General features: G+C 38.4%; 3 protein-coding genes and 1 non-coding gene across 5 annotated transcripts; all 4 read left to right on the top strand.

Moving 5' to 3' along the window:
* Positions 1-1,171: 1,171 nt before the first annotated feature.
* LOC110417389 (Glycosyl hydrolase family 17 protein) lies at positions 1,172-3,858 on the top strand. Its single transcript, XM_021429722.1, has 5 exons — positions 1,172-1,326; positions 1,899-2,563; positions 2,662-2,985; positions 3,076-3,376; positions 3,479-3,858. Exons 1-5 carry the CDS (start codon positions 1,260-1,262, stop codon positions 3,514-3,516), a joined length of 1,395 nt encoding a protein of 464 aa, XP_021285397.1. The 5' UTR covers positions 1,172-1,259; the 3' UTR covers positions 3,517-3,858.
* A 142-nt stretch (positions 3,859-4,000) lies between these two features.
* Positions 4,001-6,970, top strand: LOC110417390 (protein LIKE COV 1-like). The gene is made up of 6 exons (XM_021429723.1): positions 4,001-4,305; positions 4,629-4,681; positions 4,864-4,973; positions 5,217-5,384; positions 5,466-5,690; positions 5,785-6,970. The coding sequence occupies exons 1-6, from the start codon at positions 4,177-4,179 to the stop codon at positions 5,886-5,888; spliced, it is 789 nt and encodes a 262-aa protein (XP_021285398.1). The 5' UTR covers positions 4,001-4,176; the 3' UTR covers positions 5,889-6,970.
* Positions 6,971-7,297: 327 nt separating this feature from the next.
* Positions 7,298-7,369, top strand: TRNAE-UUC (transfer RNA glutamic acid (anticodon UUC)). Its single transcript has one exon. It is a non-coding gene; the product is annotated as a tRNA-Glu (tRNA).
* A 241-nt stretch (positions 7,370-7,610) lies between these two features.
* LOC110417388 (Sugar isomerase (SIS) family protein) lies at positions 7,611-14,186 on the top strand. Of its 2 annotated transcripts, none has more exons than XM_021429720.2 (24): positions 7,611-7,790; positions 7,863-7,948; positions 8,038-8,114; positions 8,239-8,320; positions 8,386-8,439; positions 8,591-8,746; positions 8,828-8,924; positions 9,037-9,079; positions 9,417-9,484; positions 9,593-9,677; positions 10,100-10,148; positions 10,471-10,543; positions 10,677-10,737; positions 10,879-10,945; positions 11,263-11,319; positions 11,432-11,485; positions 11,624-11,752; positions 12,336-12,399; positions 12,513-12,586; positions 12,740-12,793; positions 12,873-12,941; positions 13,150-13,239; positions 13,345-13,452; positions 13,922-14,186. In XM_021429720.2, the coding sequence occupies exons 2-24, from the start codon at positions 7,898-7,900 to the stop codon at positions 13,970-13,972; spliced, it is 1,713 nt and encodes a 570-aa protein (XP_021285395.1). In that variant the 5' UTR covers positions 7,611-7,790; positions 7,863-7,897; the 3' UTR covers positions 13,973-14,186. The 2 variants fall into 2 exon arrangements, with proteins under 2 accessions (XP_021285395.1, XP_021285396.1); XM_021429721.2 differs by having other exon boundaries at positions 8,392-8,439.
* Positions 14,187-14,277: the final 91 nt, after the last annotated feature.

A 14,277-nucleotide genomic window follows, 5' to 3' on the forward strand; every position in this document is an offset into this window, starting at 1 on the left:
TGATCAATAGCATCATATTCCAAACTTTAACCCTCAATCTAACATCACTTTGCCTTCAAATGTGAACAAGTTACATAGCCATACTCCAATATTTTTTGAATGGTAAAATTGCATGGATTATGATCTCCTGCATTTATCATTATGTCAAATATATATATAAAAAAAATCAAATATATGCATAGTTATAATTCCGGAAACAAGTGTTGCAGTTGAAAAGATCGGCATATGGGATTTGGTGGATTAATATGTCGTGCCTTAAAAAAAAAAACTCTTTAATAGGTATACATATTTTATTATTAGGAAGACTAATACCTGCTCAAATAATTTGGTGGATTGGGAGGGGCAAGTAGAAAACTTAATTTTGAAGGTTTAAAAAGCTTATACTTTTTCTATTAGTTATATTCAAAGATTGCTTGTGCACCAATTATTCCACCTTCTTAAAGTTGGTTCACCTTTGTGCTTTGTCCTCCATGGACTATCAATATTCTACGATATTTATATGACAAGCTCTTCTTTTCCAGTGTGCGCTTTGATTGAATATGCTTTGCTTTATCAGGTATGTTCAAAGCTCCTTTGTTATATTTTTGTGTGTGTGGGAAATGTCTTCTACCTAGAAATGGGATTGTTGTTTCTTAACGGAGAAGGAAAAAACTATGCAGTCTCCCTCAAAGACAAGGCTGTGTTTCCGAGGCTTAAAACATGGCTGAAAGGCTCAAAACTTAACACCATATCACCTCAAATTTTGGATAATGATAGACACTTTTTGCCTTCTGAATGTTCGGAGGTCGGTAAAAGAACATAATTGGCTTTAAAGAATCCAATCTGAGCTGGAATTAGCCTTTTAGGTCTACCTTAAAGACTGTTGGATTAGCTACGGGCTGTGTCGGCTACATATCGTGACTCCGGCTTGGACCAGTCCAGGACCAGGTATCGTGACCGAGTTCGGACAAATTTTAGTACAATAAGAATCCAAAATGGGGCATAACGGTCAGAACGGAGGGCATTTGTGTCAAAATAACTCAACGTTAAAGTTGTCTGGAACAAAGCAACTTTCGGTTCATTTCGTAACGACACGAATCGTTTGCATGTAGAAAATTACACGTGGCCCCTTTAAACACGTGAAACTAAGTTCCACAGAAAGATTTCTTTTACGGTTCTACCCTTCGTCCCTTTCCTTGGTTTTGTTTATTTATTCACTCCAATACTTCAAAGGCCATCAGCTTTGTAACGTGCAAAACAGATACCATCTCTCTGCTGTTATGGCCGTGCTTCGTTGTACTTTAACATTGCTTCTTCTGACTCTGGTACTGGGAGTGAACAAAGCAAGTAAGCTTCTGAATTCCTTTCTTCCTCAGTTTAATCTAAGCTTCTGGGTTTGTCCGGTTTTGCAGAATCTTCTTTTCCCTTTTATTATTCTTCTATATTTGGAAGATAATCTTGTCGTTTTTGCTTAAAGATGTAGTACTTTTGGTTTTCTCTTGTTAATGCAGAAGCCGAGTTTTCACTAAGTTTCTTTCTCTCTGGCTCTCTCTGTTTTGTTATAGCACCTTTCTTTGAACACCAGACATGGAAAAGTTAGACTATTTCTTTGTCTGTTTCGCTCCTCAACCAGAGACCTGAATTGAACTTTTACGTACGTTTTCTTTTATGTGTAGGTGATTTTTGATAATCTTAAGATTAAATGAGTTATATTTCATAGTTGAGGTATTCAGTTTCTCTCTTGCATATTGGAGAAAATACTCAAAATAGTGACACTAGTTCATTTTACACGTAACGGTCTCCAATCTCTAAGAAATTTGTATTCCTGAAGAAAAAAAGAGGGAAAAAAATAATCCATGTTTGGCTATTGAGAAAATCGAGGGAGAACAGAGAAGTCTAATTTACGTCTGTCTTTGCAGAATCCCAATCATTTATTGGAGTAAATTATGGACAAGTGGCCGACAACCTACCGTCACCGGCAGCCACTGCAAAGCTTCTCCAGTCCACCTCAATCCAAAAGCTCCGGCTATACGGGTCTGACCCAGCAATCATCAAGGCGTTAGCCAACACCGGAATTGGCATCGTCATCGGCACCGCAAACGGCGACATCCCTGCCTTAGCCTCAGACCCAAATTTTGCCAAAAACTGGGTGAACACCAACGTAGTCGCATATTACCCATCCAGCAAAATCATACTTATAAACGTTGGCAACGAGGTTATTATGTCTGGAGATAATAATTTGATATCTCAGTTGTTGCCGGCCATGCAAAATGTTAAGAATGCCCTCGATGCGGCGTCGTTAGGTGATAAAGTCAAGGTCTCAACGGTGCATTCAATGGCTTTGTTGAAACAGTCTGAGCCGCCATCATCTGGGTGCTTCGACCCGAGTTTCGGAGACGTGTTGAAGGGACTCTTGGCGTTTAACAATGCTACCGGTTCGCCTTTTGAGATTAATCCGTACCCTTATTTCGCGTACCGCAGCGATCCAAGGCCTGAAACGTTGGCGTTCTGCTTGTTTCAACCGAATTCCGGGCGTGTCGATGCCAACACGAAAATCAAGTACATGAACATGTTCGATGCTCAGGTTGAGTTACATGTTACATGAACTTGCTATGACAACTTCTATATCTCCCAGTTGAAAACATTGTTTTGTTTAATTCAATGAGTTGGCTACTTTGACAGGTGGATGCTGTTCGTTCTGCATTGAACGCCATGGGGTTTAAGAATGTTGAGATTGTGGTGGCTGAGACAGGGTGGCCTTACAAAGGGGACAGCGAAGAAGTAGGACCAAGCATTGAGAACGCGAAGGCTTACAATGGAAACTTGATTGCACACCTTCGATCAATGGTGGGAACTCCATTGATGCCAGGGAAATCGGTTGACACATATCTCTTTGCTCTGTACGATGAGGACTTGAAACCTGGACCAACTTCAGAGAGATCCTTCGGGATTTTCAAGTCTGATCTTACCATGACTTATGACATTGGCCTCTCCCAAAGTAGCCAGGTGAGAAAAATGCAACTAATCATTAGTCAACAACTATCATCTTCTTACTGTTTAGAACTGGCATTGAATCTTGTTAAACTTTTCTTTAAGACTCCGGTGGAGACTCCGGCAATGCCAAAGGCACCTGTGACACCGTCGTCACAGCCAAAGAAAGCAGCTTGGTGTGTGCCAAAAGCTGGTGTTTCGGATGCCGAATTGCAGGCAAGTTTGGATTACGCTTGTGGACATGGAATAGATTGTAGTCCGATTCAACCAGGAGGGGCTTGTTTTGAACCAAATACAATCGCATCACATGCTGCATATGCCATGAATCTCTTTTATCAAACTGCTGGTCGGAATCCATGGAATTGTGATTTCTCACAAACAGCCATGCTTTCTTCCAACAACCCAAGTAAGTTCAAGTTTCTTAAATCAGTAGAACCTTGCTTTACGGTACAAATCATTCGTCTTATTTTATTAATTTGTCTAATCCTTTTGCTTTTACACTTTACAGGCTATAATGGTTGCACTTACCCAGGTGTGAGTACCTGAAAAAAAAAGGAATAATCGGACAGATAAATAAAGGCAATTGGGCAACTTTTGCTGTTCTTTATTCTCAGTTAGTGGGCAAGGGCATCATCGTCTTTCACGAGTAGTGGGTGGGGATTGGCAGCACAGCATGCGCAAATATATATGCACAAGTTCTTCTATTTTGCTCCTTTTCTTATGTAAGGGCAGAATTATGCTTGTTTGCCTATTTATTTGGAAATCTAGGAGGCTATGTCTCGATGTATATGTGTATTTAGAGACTCTTGAAGATTTGCTGTAAAACATGTACTTACGAGTTTAGTGCAGAAGGGAATATAATTGGAGGTGTGCGTCCTTTATTCTCAATATCATATTCATGGATAGGAGTGGTTAAAGTCACGTGGCAGGCCTTTAACTGAACAAAATTGTTCCTTCAGCTTGAACGACGTCGTTCAATAAAATAAAACATTGCAACGACAGAGCAAGCTGAGTCAAACCTGCGAGTTCGGTTCCATTATTTTCAGTTAATACATTTCCTAGTAATCCTAACAAACTTGATCCCATGGTTCGTTATACTCGCTAGAGGGAAGAGAGAGAGAAACAGAGACGGAGACGGAGACGGAGACAGAGACAGAGAAGAAGATAGAGATACACTAGGAAGAGAAGGGCCCGAAAAGGAAGAGAATGGGAACGAGAGAGAGGGAGAGAGATCGAGAGTTGCTGATCCCTGTAGCAACAATCTCTGAAAATGGAGGCTCCAAATCCTCCGTCCCTATTATTTCTCCTACCGTCACCTCCTCCCATGGCCGCGAGGTGCCTAATATCTTTTCCTTCTTCATTCTTTTCCTTCCACGTTCCTGCGTTTTCTTAATCTGGAGATTGGTCAAAAACACATGCATGCATTGTCAAAACCATGCAACGATGCAAAGATGATGAGTTGTCATACATTTGTTTAGTTCCATTAATTAGATCCACTTATAGAAAACCTAGTAGACGAAAAAGGGTAAACATAAACCAAAAGGATATATAGGCAACATAGTCCTCTTGTCATCATTGATGGTTATGAATAATATCAGACAGAAAACTGTTATAGCTTCTTGTTTGTGACTAGTGTTTTCTTTTGAATTCTGGCATAGGCTTTTTTAAAAGTAATCCGCAGCTGGGCGTCGAAAAAGTTTATGACAGGATGGTAAGTCCTTTCTATCTTGAACGATGATGCATTGCTACTTATTTGGTGTGTCTTCATGGGCATTTTAAACTTTTTCTTGTTACTTTTTTAGTGCATTTTGTTCATATTTATGATTTCAGTACCCTGAAAAGGATATATACATAAGTGATTGAGATTTTTCGAAAATGTGGTATTATTTGCAGTGTCATACTTCTTCCACTGGCCATTACATTCTATGTTACTTGGGGTTTCATTCATTTCGTTGATGGTTTCTTCTCCCCTGTCTATGATCATCTAGGCATCAATATTTTTGGTAAGCAGAATATTACCTGCCTTTTCTTGGATCCTCTTTTAGCTTTTATTAATTTGTTGGGTTGAGTTCTTCAGATTAGAAAGCCCTGTTATATATAGCCCTTATGAAACTGGGTGCCATTTCTTTATCTGAACACACGTACGAATGCATGGCTATACTTTTAACTAATCAAACCTTGTCAGCTTTTACTAGTGGCCATGTTGTTTTTGTTTTTGCTGCTGAAATGATTTGGCCAACGTGCAGGTCTAGGATTTGCTACCTCCATCACTTTTATCTTTTTAGTAGGCGTTTTCATGTCATCATGGTGGGGGGCTTCAGTCCTTACTCTTGGTGAATGGTTCATCAAGAAGATGCCGCTTGTGAGTTATATTTATGCTGCCTCAAAGCAAATAAGTACTGCAATATCACCAGGTAAGTCTTTTCTAGATATCTAGCTAGTAGCTACAGCTTCCAGGTTTGTTACCTCAAAGCCACATTAAACCACTTTTGCAGATCAGAATTCTAATGCTTTCAAAGAAGTAGCGATCATAAGGCACCCACGTATCGGGCAGTTTATGTTTGGATTTATTACTTCCACAGTTGTTCTTCAGAAGGGTATAGGCGAAGAAGAACTCTGTTGTGTTTACGTGCCCACAAATCATCTCTATCTGGGTGATATATTTCTCATTAGTTCAAGGGACATTTTGAGGCCTAATTTATCAGTTCGCGAAGGAATTGGTATGAAACTCAAACTCAAAATTAAGACTGAAACATCCTCTATAATTTATATATTTGTGGTGATTTAAATTTGTGTTCCTCTCTTTTGGTGCAGAAATTGTGATCTCTGGGGGTATGTCTGTGCCTAAAATATTGACCACAGTGGATGCACCAGGCATTCCTGCAGCAAGAGTTGTCAATTTTGAAGCAGCAGTATGAAAATGGATTAACAATAATTAGAGTTCATTTCTGTTTCCTATCATATATATATGTTGGGCCAAGCATATGCTCAATCATTCAAGAAATCAATCTTTTTGAGAATGAATGAAGGGAACAGTTTTGGTCTTTGGCAGGCATTGGACTCAGCAGAGACTACATAGTTCCACCACTCTTGATATTAACATGAAGAAAAGATATCCCATCACTTAGAAATATATATACACAGGTGCAATGGATGGTAGTTCACAGTTTTTTGTTCATATTAGAGCTTCTTTCCTTCCTCTGTAGTAGTAAAGATGATTTTTTTTTTCTTTTTGCCTTAAAAGGATAACAATATTGTATGTAATAATAAATAAATTGTAGAAAGAAAGTCTTCATTAGTAGGAATTCAAAACCCTCACTGAGGGCATATCAATTCAAGAAACAGGCTACATCTCGGAGAAGAAAAGAGTCCATACTCTGGGGATTAAGATTGAATCAGTACATTTTACTGATTGTATGGGACTTGCTTATTGTAATTCTTGAAAGGAATGGTCATTTAATCCCAATTATCAGTGTTGGTTTGAGACAGAAAGAGATGGATGCAGTCATGCAGAGATGCTTTCCAGGTCTCGAGAGGCATCTTGATGAGGATTATTATTGTTTTCTATGCCTAATTGAGGACACAATGAGCTTAACTACAAGAACGGAAATTAGAATTTGATAGCAGAAGTTTAACCGTTCATAGAAAGAAAGGTCTAAGTTCTTGCCAGGTTGGCATCTGGTCACCTTAAAATCAAGCATCCCATAACAGTATGATTTCATCAGTAAGACACGAAATTTATGATCTTAAAGACTGACATTTTAGAAAGTGTTCAGTCGTGGAACACATGAATCAGCTATGGAAACTTGCTAGTACATATGCACTAGAGCTGGAATGTCTAACTATAAACAATGTTAACCATGCTTTAGTGGTGGAGAACAATCAGGCATCCAGTGTAGCCGTAGCGTACCCAGAAGTTGCCTGTTTTTCCAGGTCAGATACCTATCTTGAGGCCGAAGGCATTCTACCTCCGTTGTCGTCCAGTGGCTAGGAGGTCCGGTTTTTACGAAAGAGACCCGGATTCGATCCCTGGCAATGGAATTTCTTGTGGTGCTCAGGTTTTTTTTCCTCATGTTTCAGTTTCGAATTCATCAAGAATGGAACTGCTACCTTTGTTTGGAAAATGTAAGAAGCCAAGAGTTAAGATTACAATTTCTGCTTATTTGCTAGTTGCTTTTGAAAACATATTTGTAGCACCTGCTTGTCTTCATCCTTGAGACGGTACCACCGAAACTTCTCTCTAATTCAGGTTGAAATTTCGTCATCCAAATCCAAGCAATCCTGCCAAAACAATCAAGTTTCAATGCTGACGACGTAACAGACAAATTCCGTTGTCGTCCAGTGGCTAGGATGTCTGGCTTTCACCCAGGAGACCCGGGTTCGATCCCCGGCAACGGAACCATCCTTATGCCCTCTTTAACACTTCTTTATTTTCACTTGGCCTTGGCGAATGACGATCAGTCCAATATCAGACGCCGTCCTTTACGTAGTACCAACACTTGGTAAGTTAGCCCGCTGCTTTCCTGGGGCCCAATTGGAAATCGCAGCCCACGGAATTCAACACTCAAAAGTCACAATCAAACAACAGGTTCCAAAGCCGTTAAACCGGACCCAAGTTCAGTGACCAGAATTCCTGACCTGTATCAATTTGGGGAGATGCCCTTTCGGCCCTCGTATCTCTACCACGTAGCCTTTAACCTTTTCTAGTCACGTGATTCTCTAAACCTCGCCAAAGCTTTGCCAGCTTCAACCTTTTCTGCCTCCATTAGTTCTCTATCCCCTTTCCTTTCATCATCTTCTGAGTTTCCTTCTTTGCTCCGGTATCTTCTCTTGTGTTCTTTCTCATTTCTTTTTAGTCGGAAATCTCAAGCTAATAGTATTATCTGTTGCAGAGATTGTTTTTGTTCCATTTCTAATACAAGCTGAGATGGCTTCAACCACTCTAATCTGCGACACCGAGCCATGGAAGGACTTGAAGGTAACTTTCCGGTCACTTTCTAGCCAAGATTATCGCTGAATATCAAGAAATCTATGTATTTATCACGAAACTCATTTGGGATTTTACAGGCTCATGTCGAGGATTTGAAGAACACTCATCTTCGTGATTTGATGAACGACAAAGAGCGATGCCAGTCGATGATGGTGTAAGATCCTACGTTGAACTCTCATCGTTTTTCTGATTCAATATCTACACTAAGCACTGAGTAAAACAATTATTAATTATTAAATATTCGATTATATATATGAGTAAATATATTTTTCTTACAGTGAGTTCGATGGAATGCTTTTGGACTACTCAAGGCAACGCGCCACTCTTGAGACCATGGATAAGCTCTATAAATTAGCAGAGGTGAATTTGGATTAATTCTGGCTTTCGAAATAGTAGTTTTCGATTTTATTTAAATCTTTTTACAGTTTCAGGCAGCATCTCTCAAACAACAAATCAACCGAATGTACAGCGGTGAGCATGTAAGTCCTAACTTTCTCTTCACGTCATTCACTTTTAAAGAAAGGAGTAATTTGGTTTCTGTCGATAATTGTTGAATAGCATTTAATGTGTTTTTTTTTTCTTATTTTAGTGTGTATGATTTTGCATTGTGTTTTTGCTGGAACGTTTCAGATAAATAGCACAGAGAATAGGTCAGTGCTTCATGTAGCTCTCCGAGCACCGAGGGATGCTGTTATATACAGTGATGGGAAGAATGTGGTGCCGGATGTTTGGAATGTTCTGGATAAGATCAAGGCTTTTTCAGAGAAAGTTCGCAGTGGCTCCTGGGTAATGCACAGCTGTTTTATTAATCCTCAAAGTTGAATATGTTTGTTCCTCTCTTGCTGAGAAACAAGTAAATCTTGGCAGGTTGGAGCTACTGGAAAACCACTGAAGGATGTTATTGCAATCGGTATTGGTGGCAGTTTCTTAGGTCCTTTATTTGTGCATACTGCCCTCCAAACAGGTTATGCTGGTGCATTTTACCATTAATTGCCCTCTTACTTGGTCTTTTTACTTGTAACCTATGAAGAAGGAAGTATGGCTGATGCATTTGGTTTACTCTTGACAACTCACAGACCCTGAGGCTGCTGAATTTGCAAAAGAACGGCAACTACGTTTGTAAGTACTTGTTTGTTACTGCAACTGGTATTTTCCCGTGTCTTCTTTCATTTTCCCTTTTTATGAAAAATAATGTAGAAGAAGAAGAACTGTATAATTGTCATATTAGAGGGAAGACTTGATACCAGATAGGCCTGCTAAGACTGGCATTGGCATAAGTGAGATCAAGTCAAAAGCATTTTGGTTGTGGTGGTTTCTCAACAAGAATGTGCCTGTTATTCTAGCTGCTTTTCTGACATTTGCATTGTAATTTGTAACTCCTGCATATATAGTAAATTGTTGATTCATTCGGTTATTCTAAAAATTCAACGTAATCTCTTGCTTGCATTTGCCACAGCCTTGCAAATGTGGATCCTATCGATGTCGCTAGAAACATTGCAGGATTAAACCCTGAAACCACTCTTGGTTAGTACTTCCTTTTTATTCATTGGAAACTGTGTTGTTATTCTATTGTATAAACTCCTTTTTTACAGGTTCTTCTTCTGATTTCATTTTGGTTGTAATTTTATCCAGTTGTGGTGGTTTCAAAGACTTTCACAACAGCAGAAACTATGTTGAATGCTCGAACATTAAGGGAATGGATTTCATCTGCTCTTGGGTTAGTGTCATGATAATACTACCTGTGTTATGACTAAATGCATGCAGTGGTAGTTTCAGATTCTGGTACTATTCTGCTCAAGTATTTTGGAACTATTTGTCAGTAATTTTAACAATTGAAATTCAGAGTGATAAAGCATTGAGGAATGTGTTCTAAAAACAGAGGAGATGTTCACATCTTTTAACACTTTGAATAAGTGTTTGATTTTCTCAATCTTGCTAGGCATCATTCTCAATATTCAATGAATTAATGCATAATCTAAAGTTTTCCCAGATTGGAGGGTTTTGGTTTTTTATTGCCTGTTATAACATTTCTGTGTATTTTGTGAATGATCTAGATTGTTTTCTTCTTTTTCCTATGTTAATGTGTGGTATGACCATTCTTTGTTACTAAGCCAATTGTGATCCAAAATGCTTTTTCAGGCCTTCTGCAGTTGCAAAGCACATGGTGGCAGTCAGTACTAATCTAACGGTATCAGTTTGTTCTTTCATCTCTTGAATTTGAGTGATTAAGCATTTGCTACGCTGCTAAGTACATATTGAATCATTTCTTTTGGGTTTGGTGCAGCAAATCAATCATTTCTAGCGTGCTAGAATACAGTTCCCAGCTTATGTTTGATAAAGTGAATATGTTTTTTCTCTTTTTGCTTGAAACAAATGGCTTCTTGATCATGCATTCCTCTTTCTTCAATTTTCGTGCTTGATAGCTTTAATCCTTCTTCTTATCAACTACTAAAGTGCTTATAAATATGCCTTCATTTCACGTATGAAACACTGGCATTGATCCTATGCAGCTTGTTGAAAAGTTTGGCATTGATACTAATAATGCATTTGCATTCTGGGATTGGGTTGGTGGTCGTTACAGTGGTAAGTTTTGATTCCCTGTCCCCTTGCTTCTCTCCAAAGATCATTTATGGTCATTTGACTTCTGTTGCAGCTTGAGACCTTTTCTAGTAAACTGTGGAAGATAATTAACCATGAAGTAAACTGCCATTTGCAGTTTGCAGTGCCGTTGGAGTATTGCCTTTATCTCTGCAGTATGGTTTCCCAATTATAGAAAAGTATGGTTACTTCTTATCATCTCAACTATATTGCATTCGCTTTGCATTGGTGCTTTTAACAATCACTCGTTTGTCTACTTATTTTTCATTTTGGCATGATTTGGTGTATACTCAAATAAGTTTTCTATTTGTTGCTTGAAGGTTCTTAAAGGGGGCTTCAAGTATTGATCAGCATTTCTGTTCAGCTCCTTTTGAGAATAATATACCTGTAAGTGCCTTTATATAACATCTACTTCCACTGCAGCTATTGGTCTTTGTTATTCGTTAGGTCCAATAAAATTATCTACCAGTGGTATATGGGGTTAATGAATTTGGCTAGAATCTTCTTTTAAATTGGATGGATTAACCCAGTATAAGCTATTTCTTTGTATTTCCCAAGTTGGATTTACCAGATGCCATGTTTGATTTCAGCACACGTTAGACTGTTTTGCTAACATAGGTTTGATCAATTATTCAATTTCTTTCCTGATTGGTATGATGGCATGCTTAATAATACTTGATGACATGTATGCTAACATTCTTCAGGTGCTGTTGGGTTTGCTCAGTGTATGGAACGTTTCATTTCTTGGCTATCCTGCAAGAGTGAGTATTTCTGCTTCAAACTTTAGTTAAACTTTCCATTTCTTGGTTCTTCCTCTGTTCTCCCTTTTTAAATGATTACTAGCCATCATGTAACACTTTAAGTGTATGTCAGGCCATTTTACCTTACTCCCAGGCCCTGGAGAAATTTGCTCCGCATATTCAACAGGCATGTTTGCTGAAACTCCTTTTTCTATTTATTTTTTTATTGGGCAGCATTTGTTTTTTGGGGGAGGGGGGAGGGGCGGGGGGGTTGGTGAAATTGTGTTTTCAAATCTTATACCTTGCTAAATTTACTTCAATTCAGGTCAGCATGGAGAGTAATGGCAAGGGGGTGTCAATTGATGGCGTGCCACTTCCTTATGAGGCTGGTGAAATTGATTTTGGTGAACCTGGAACAAATGGCCAGCACAGCTTTTATCAACTAATTCACCAGGTAATCTGCAGTGTTTTACATATGATAGAAGAATATTAGTTAGGTGATTCTTGTTGCATATAACGGTTTAGATCACCATGAAATTTTGAGGTAGGGATGGGAGAGCTGTGGATCTGCCCATAGGCAACCTTAATTTGGAAGCTTTTGCATAAAATGAAGAGACTAGAAAGCTTTATAAGACAATGGGCAAGATATGGCACATTATATTATTTAGTTCCCATGAAAATAATAAAATGAAGTACTAAAATGTGCTTGGAGAACTTTTAACTGGTTGAATAAAAGCTGTTTTTGAATGTTACTACCACATGGGTTCCAATGGACTCTCGAGATTTCAATGAGTCTTAATTTCACATATCTTTTTCCGTAGCTTTGATGGAAGGAACGTTTCTGTTACTGCACATCCTCAATGGCTTATCATCTGTGTCAATAGATTCAGCTTTTGGTACTCTCAAATTATCATGCTCAAGCGGTAAAGGGTGGGGTTGGGATTGTTCATCTTTTGGTATTTGTAGATTTAAGCTCTGTGCTAAACCACAAGGTGCTGCAAGCCAAAGCATTTTAACTTCTCTTTTGACATGTTCAGGGACGTGTAATTCCATGTGATTTCATTGGTATTGTGAAGAGCCAGCAGCCTGTGTACCTTAAAGGTATAATCCAATCTATTTCTGTATTGATTGTTAACTTGAAGATCATATATTTTGTTGTTTGTATTTCATTAATGAACTTTGATATTTATCATGATTATTATTATTATTGGCAGGTGAAGTGGTGAGCAACCATGATGAGCTCATGTCCAACTTTTTTGCACAGCCAGATGCCCTTGCATATGGGAAGGTAGGTTTTATGCTTTCTTAAGTGTCCATTATTTCTCTTTATTAGAAAGGGCAAATGTCATTAGGTTTCAAGCACTAAATCATTTAATTTTTTTATTCAATGAATTGTTGCCTAAAATCTATGTCATTGGTGAAAAACATTGATTCACTGCAGACAGCAGAGCAGTTGCTGAAGGAGAATGTTCCACAGCATCTAATTCCTCACAAGGTGATTTACTTTCAGCATTGTAACCAAGCTTTAGTTCATAGTAGGATCAATGTTGTAACTATTCTGTTATCTTCCATAGACATTCTCTGGGAATCGGCCTTCTCTCAGTCTCTTGCTTCCATCTCTGAATGCTTACAATATTGGGCAGGTGAGCGGTTTCTTCTCTGTAAATTTTAATGTTGCATATAATTGGTTATCACTGTTGAGGACTTTAATACTATTGATGTGGCTCTGCATCACTAAGTCAATTACTACCTCATAACTTATCTAGCTTTAATCTTCAAGTAGAAGAACTTGATGCATATAATGTGTTTCCATCTTTCTGCTCTAACATAATGACTTCTTGGCTGCCTCAGCTGTTGGCAAGCTATGAACATAGAATTGCTGTGGAAGGTTTTGTTTGGGGCATTAATTCTTTTGACCAGTGGGGAGTTGAGTTAGGGAAGGTATGTGTCACTGGACACTCCAAGATGTGCATTTGCCGAATGTTTCTTTGCAGTTTGTTTTTTCTGTCTCAACTTAGAATATCTGTTTTATTTTTATAAATGCAGTCACTAGCTACTCAAGTACGAAAACAGCTTCATGCATCACGTACAAAAGGAGATCCTGTCGAGGGCTTTAATTTCAGTACGACCACGTTGTTAACCAGATATCTAGAGGTAAGACAAATTCATCATTACTTTTAAGTGCGAGTGAAAATTGATTTTCCTTTTCATAGTTCTAAGCTTGCTAAGGGTTCAAAACCTTCTGTCAGGACCAGAATATATATCCCTCCTTTGAGAAAAAGAATGTTGACATAAATCACAACATTCTTAGTAGCTGATTTGATGTTGTGATTTATGTGAACATTCTTAGTGTCCAATACTAAGAAATATATATCCCTCCTTTAATGTCACAAGAAATACTGCAATGCTTGTTAACAAAAGAATATTTCTTAGTATCAGATTTGAATTTTATAATGGCGGGTAATCACAGTACTGGCATTTTCTCCCTATGGTGTTGCAATGTGGTGTTTTGAGCAATCAGTTGGAAATTTCCACCCATTTTTCTTTTAAAATTTCCTTAGGGATAAGGATTTTTTCAATAATATGACACTGCACTGTTACTGAAAAGTAAATTACTTGACAGGCAAGCTCTGATATCCCAGCTGACCCACCTACTATTCTACCTCGGATATAACTGCCTTGATGCATTGGCTCTATGGAAACATCCCCTGCACTATATAGCTTCATCTGTACCTGTCCTGCTTGAAATTTTTCCCGTTTGTTTTTTGGTGTATACGAAATTCCATTGAACCTTTTGGGTTATAAATTGGATGTAATAAATCTACAACGTTAGATTGTGGAATATTTACTTGAGGCTGCCAATAACAGTTTCAAAATCTTCTAAAGAATAGTTTGAATAATTGCACTTGCTTTGCACAGCATAGTGACAGATGAAGCTAGACGAAAACCAGGCTTGTTGAAAGCTCAAAGGGGAATTTC

Source organism: Theobroma umbraticum, unplaced genomic scaffold, assembly GCF_002168275.2.
Source record: "Theobroma umbraticum cultivar Fairchild unplaced genomic scaffold, ASM216827v3 scaffold_51.0, whole genome shotgun sequence".
In the NCBI taxonomy this organism is placed as follows: domain Eukaryota; kingdom Viridiplantae; phylum Streptophyta; class Magnoliopsida; order Malvales; family Malvaceae; genus Theobroma; species Theobroma umbraticum.

Coding starts and splice junctions, on each gene's coding strand:
- LOC110417389 (XM_021429722.1), top strand. CDS start 1,260: ATGGCCGTGCTTCGTTGTACTTTAACATTGCTTCTTCTGACTCTGGTA. Junction 1,327..1,898: donor ACTGGGAGTGAACAAAGCAA/GTAAGCTTCTGA, acceptor CTGTCTTTGCAG/AATCCCAATCATTTATTGGA. Junction 2,564..2,661: donor TGAACATGTTCGATGCTCAG/GTTGAGTTACAT, acceptor CTACTTTGACAG/GTGGATGCTGTTCGTTCTGC.
- LOC110417390 (XM_021429723.1), top strand. CDS start 4,177: ATGGGAACGAGAGAGAGGGAGAGAGATCGAGAGTTGCTGATCCCTGTA. Junction 4,306..4,628: donor CCTCCTCCCATGGCCGCGAG/GTGCCTAATATC, acceptor ATTCTGGCATAG/GCTTTTTTAAAAGTAATCCG. Junction 4,682..4,863: donor AAAAAGTTTATGACAGGATG/GTAAGTCCTTTC, acceptor TATTATTTGCAG/TGTCATACTTCTTCCACTGG.
- LOC110417388 (XM_021429720.2), top strand. CDS start 7,898: ATGGCTTCAACCACTCTAATCTGCGACACCGAGCCATGGAAGGACTTG. Junction 9,080..9,416: donor AAAGAACGGCAACTACGTTT/GTAAGTACTTGT, acceptor CATTTGCCACAG/CCTTGCAAATGTGGATCCTA. Junction 9,678..10,099: donor TGGATTTCATCTGCTCTTGG/GTTAGTGTCATG, acceptor ATGCTTTTTCAG/GCCTTCTGCAGTTGCAAAGC.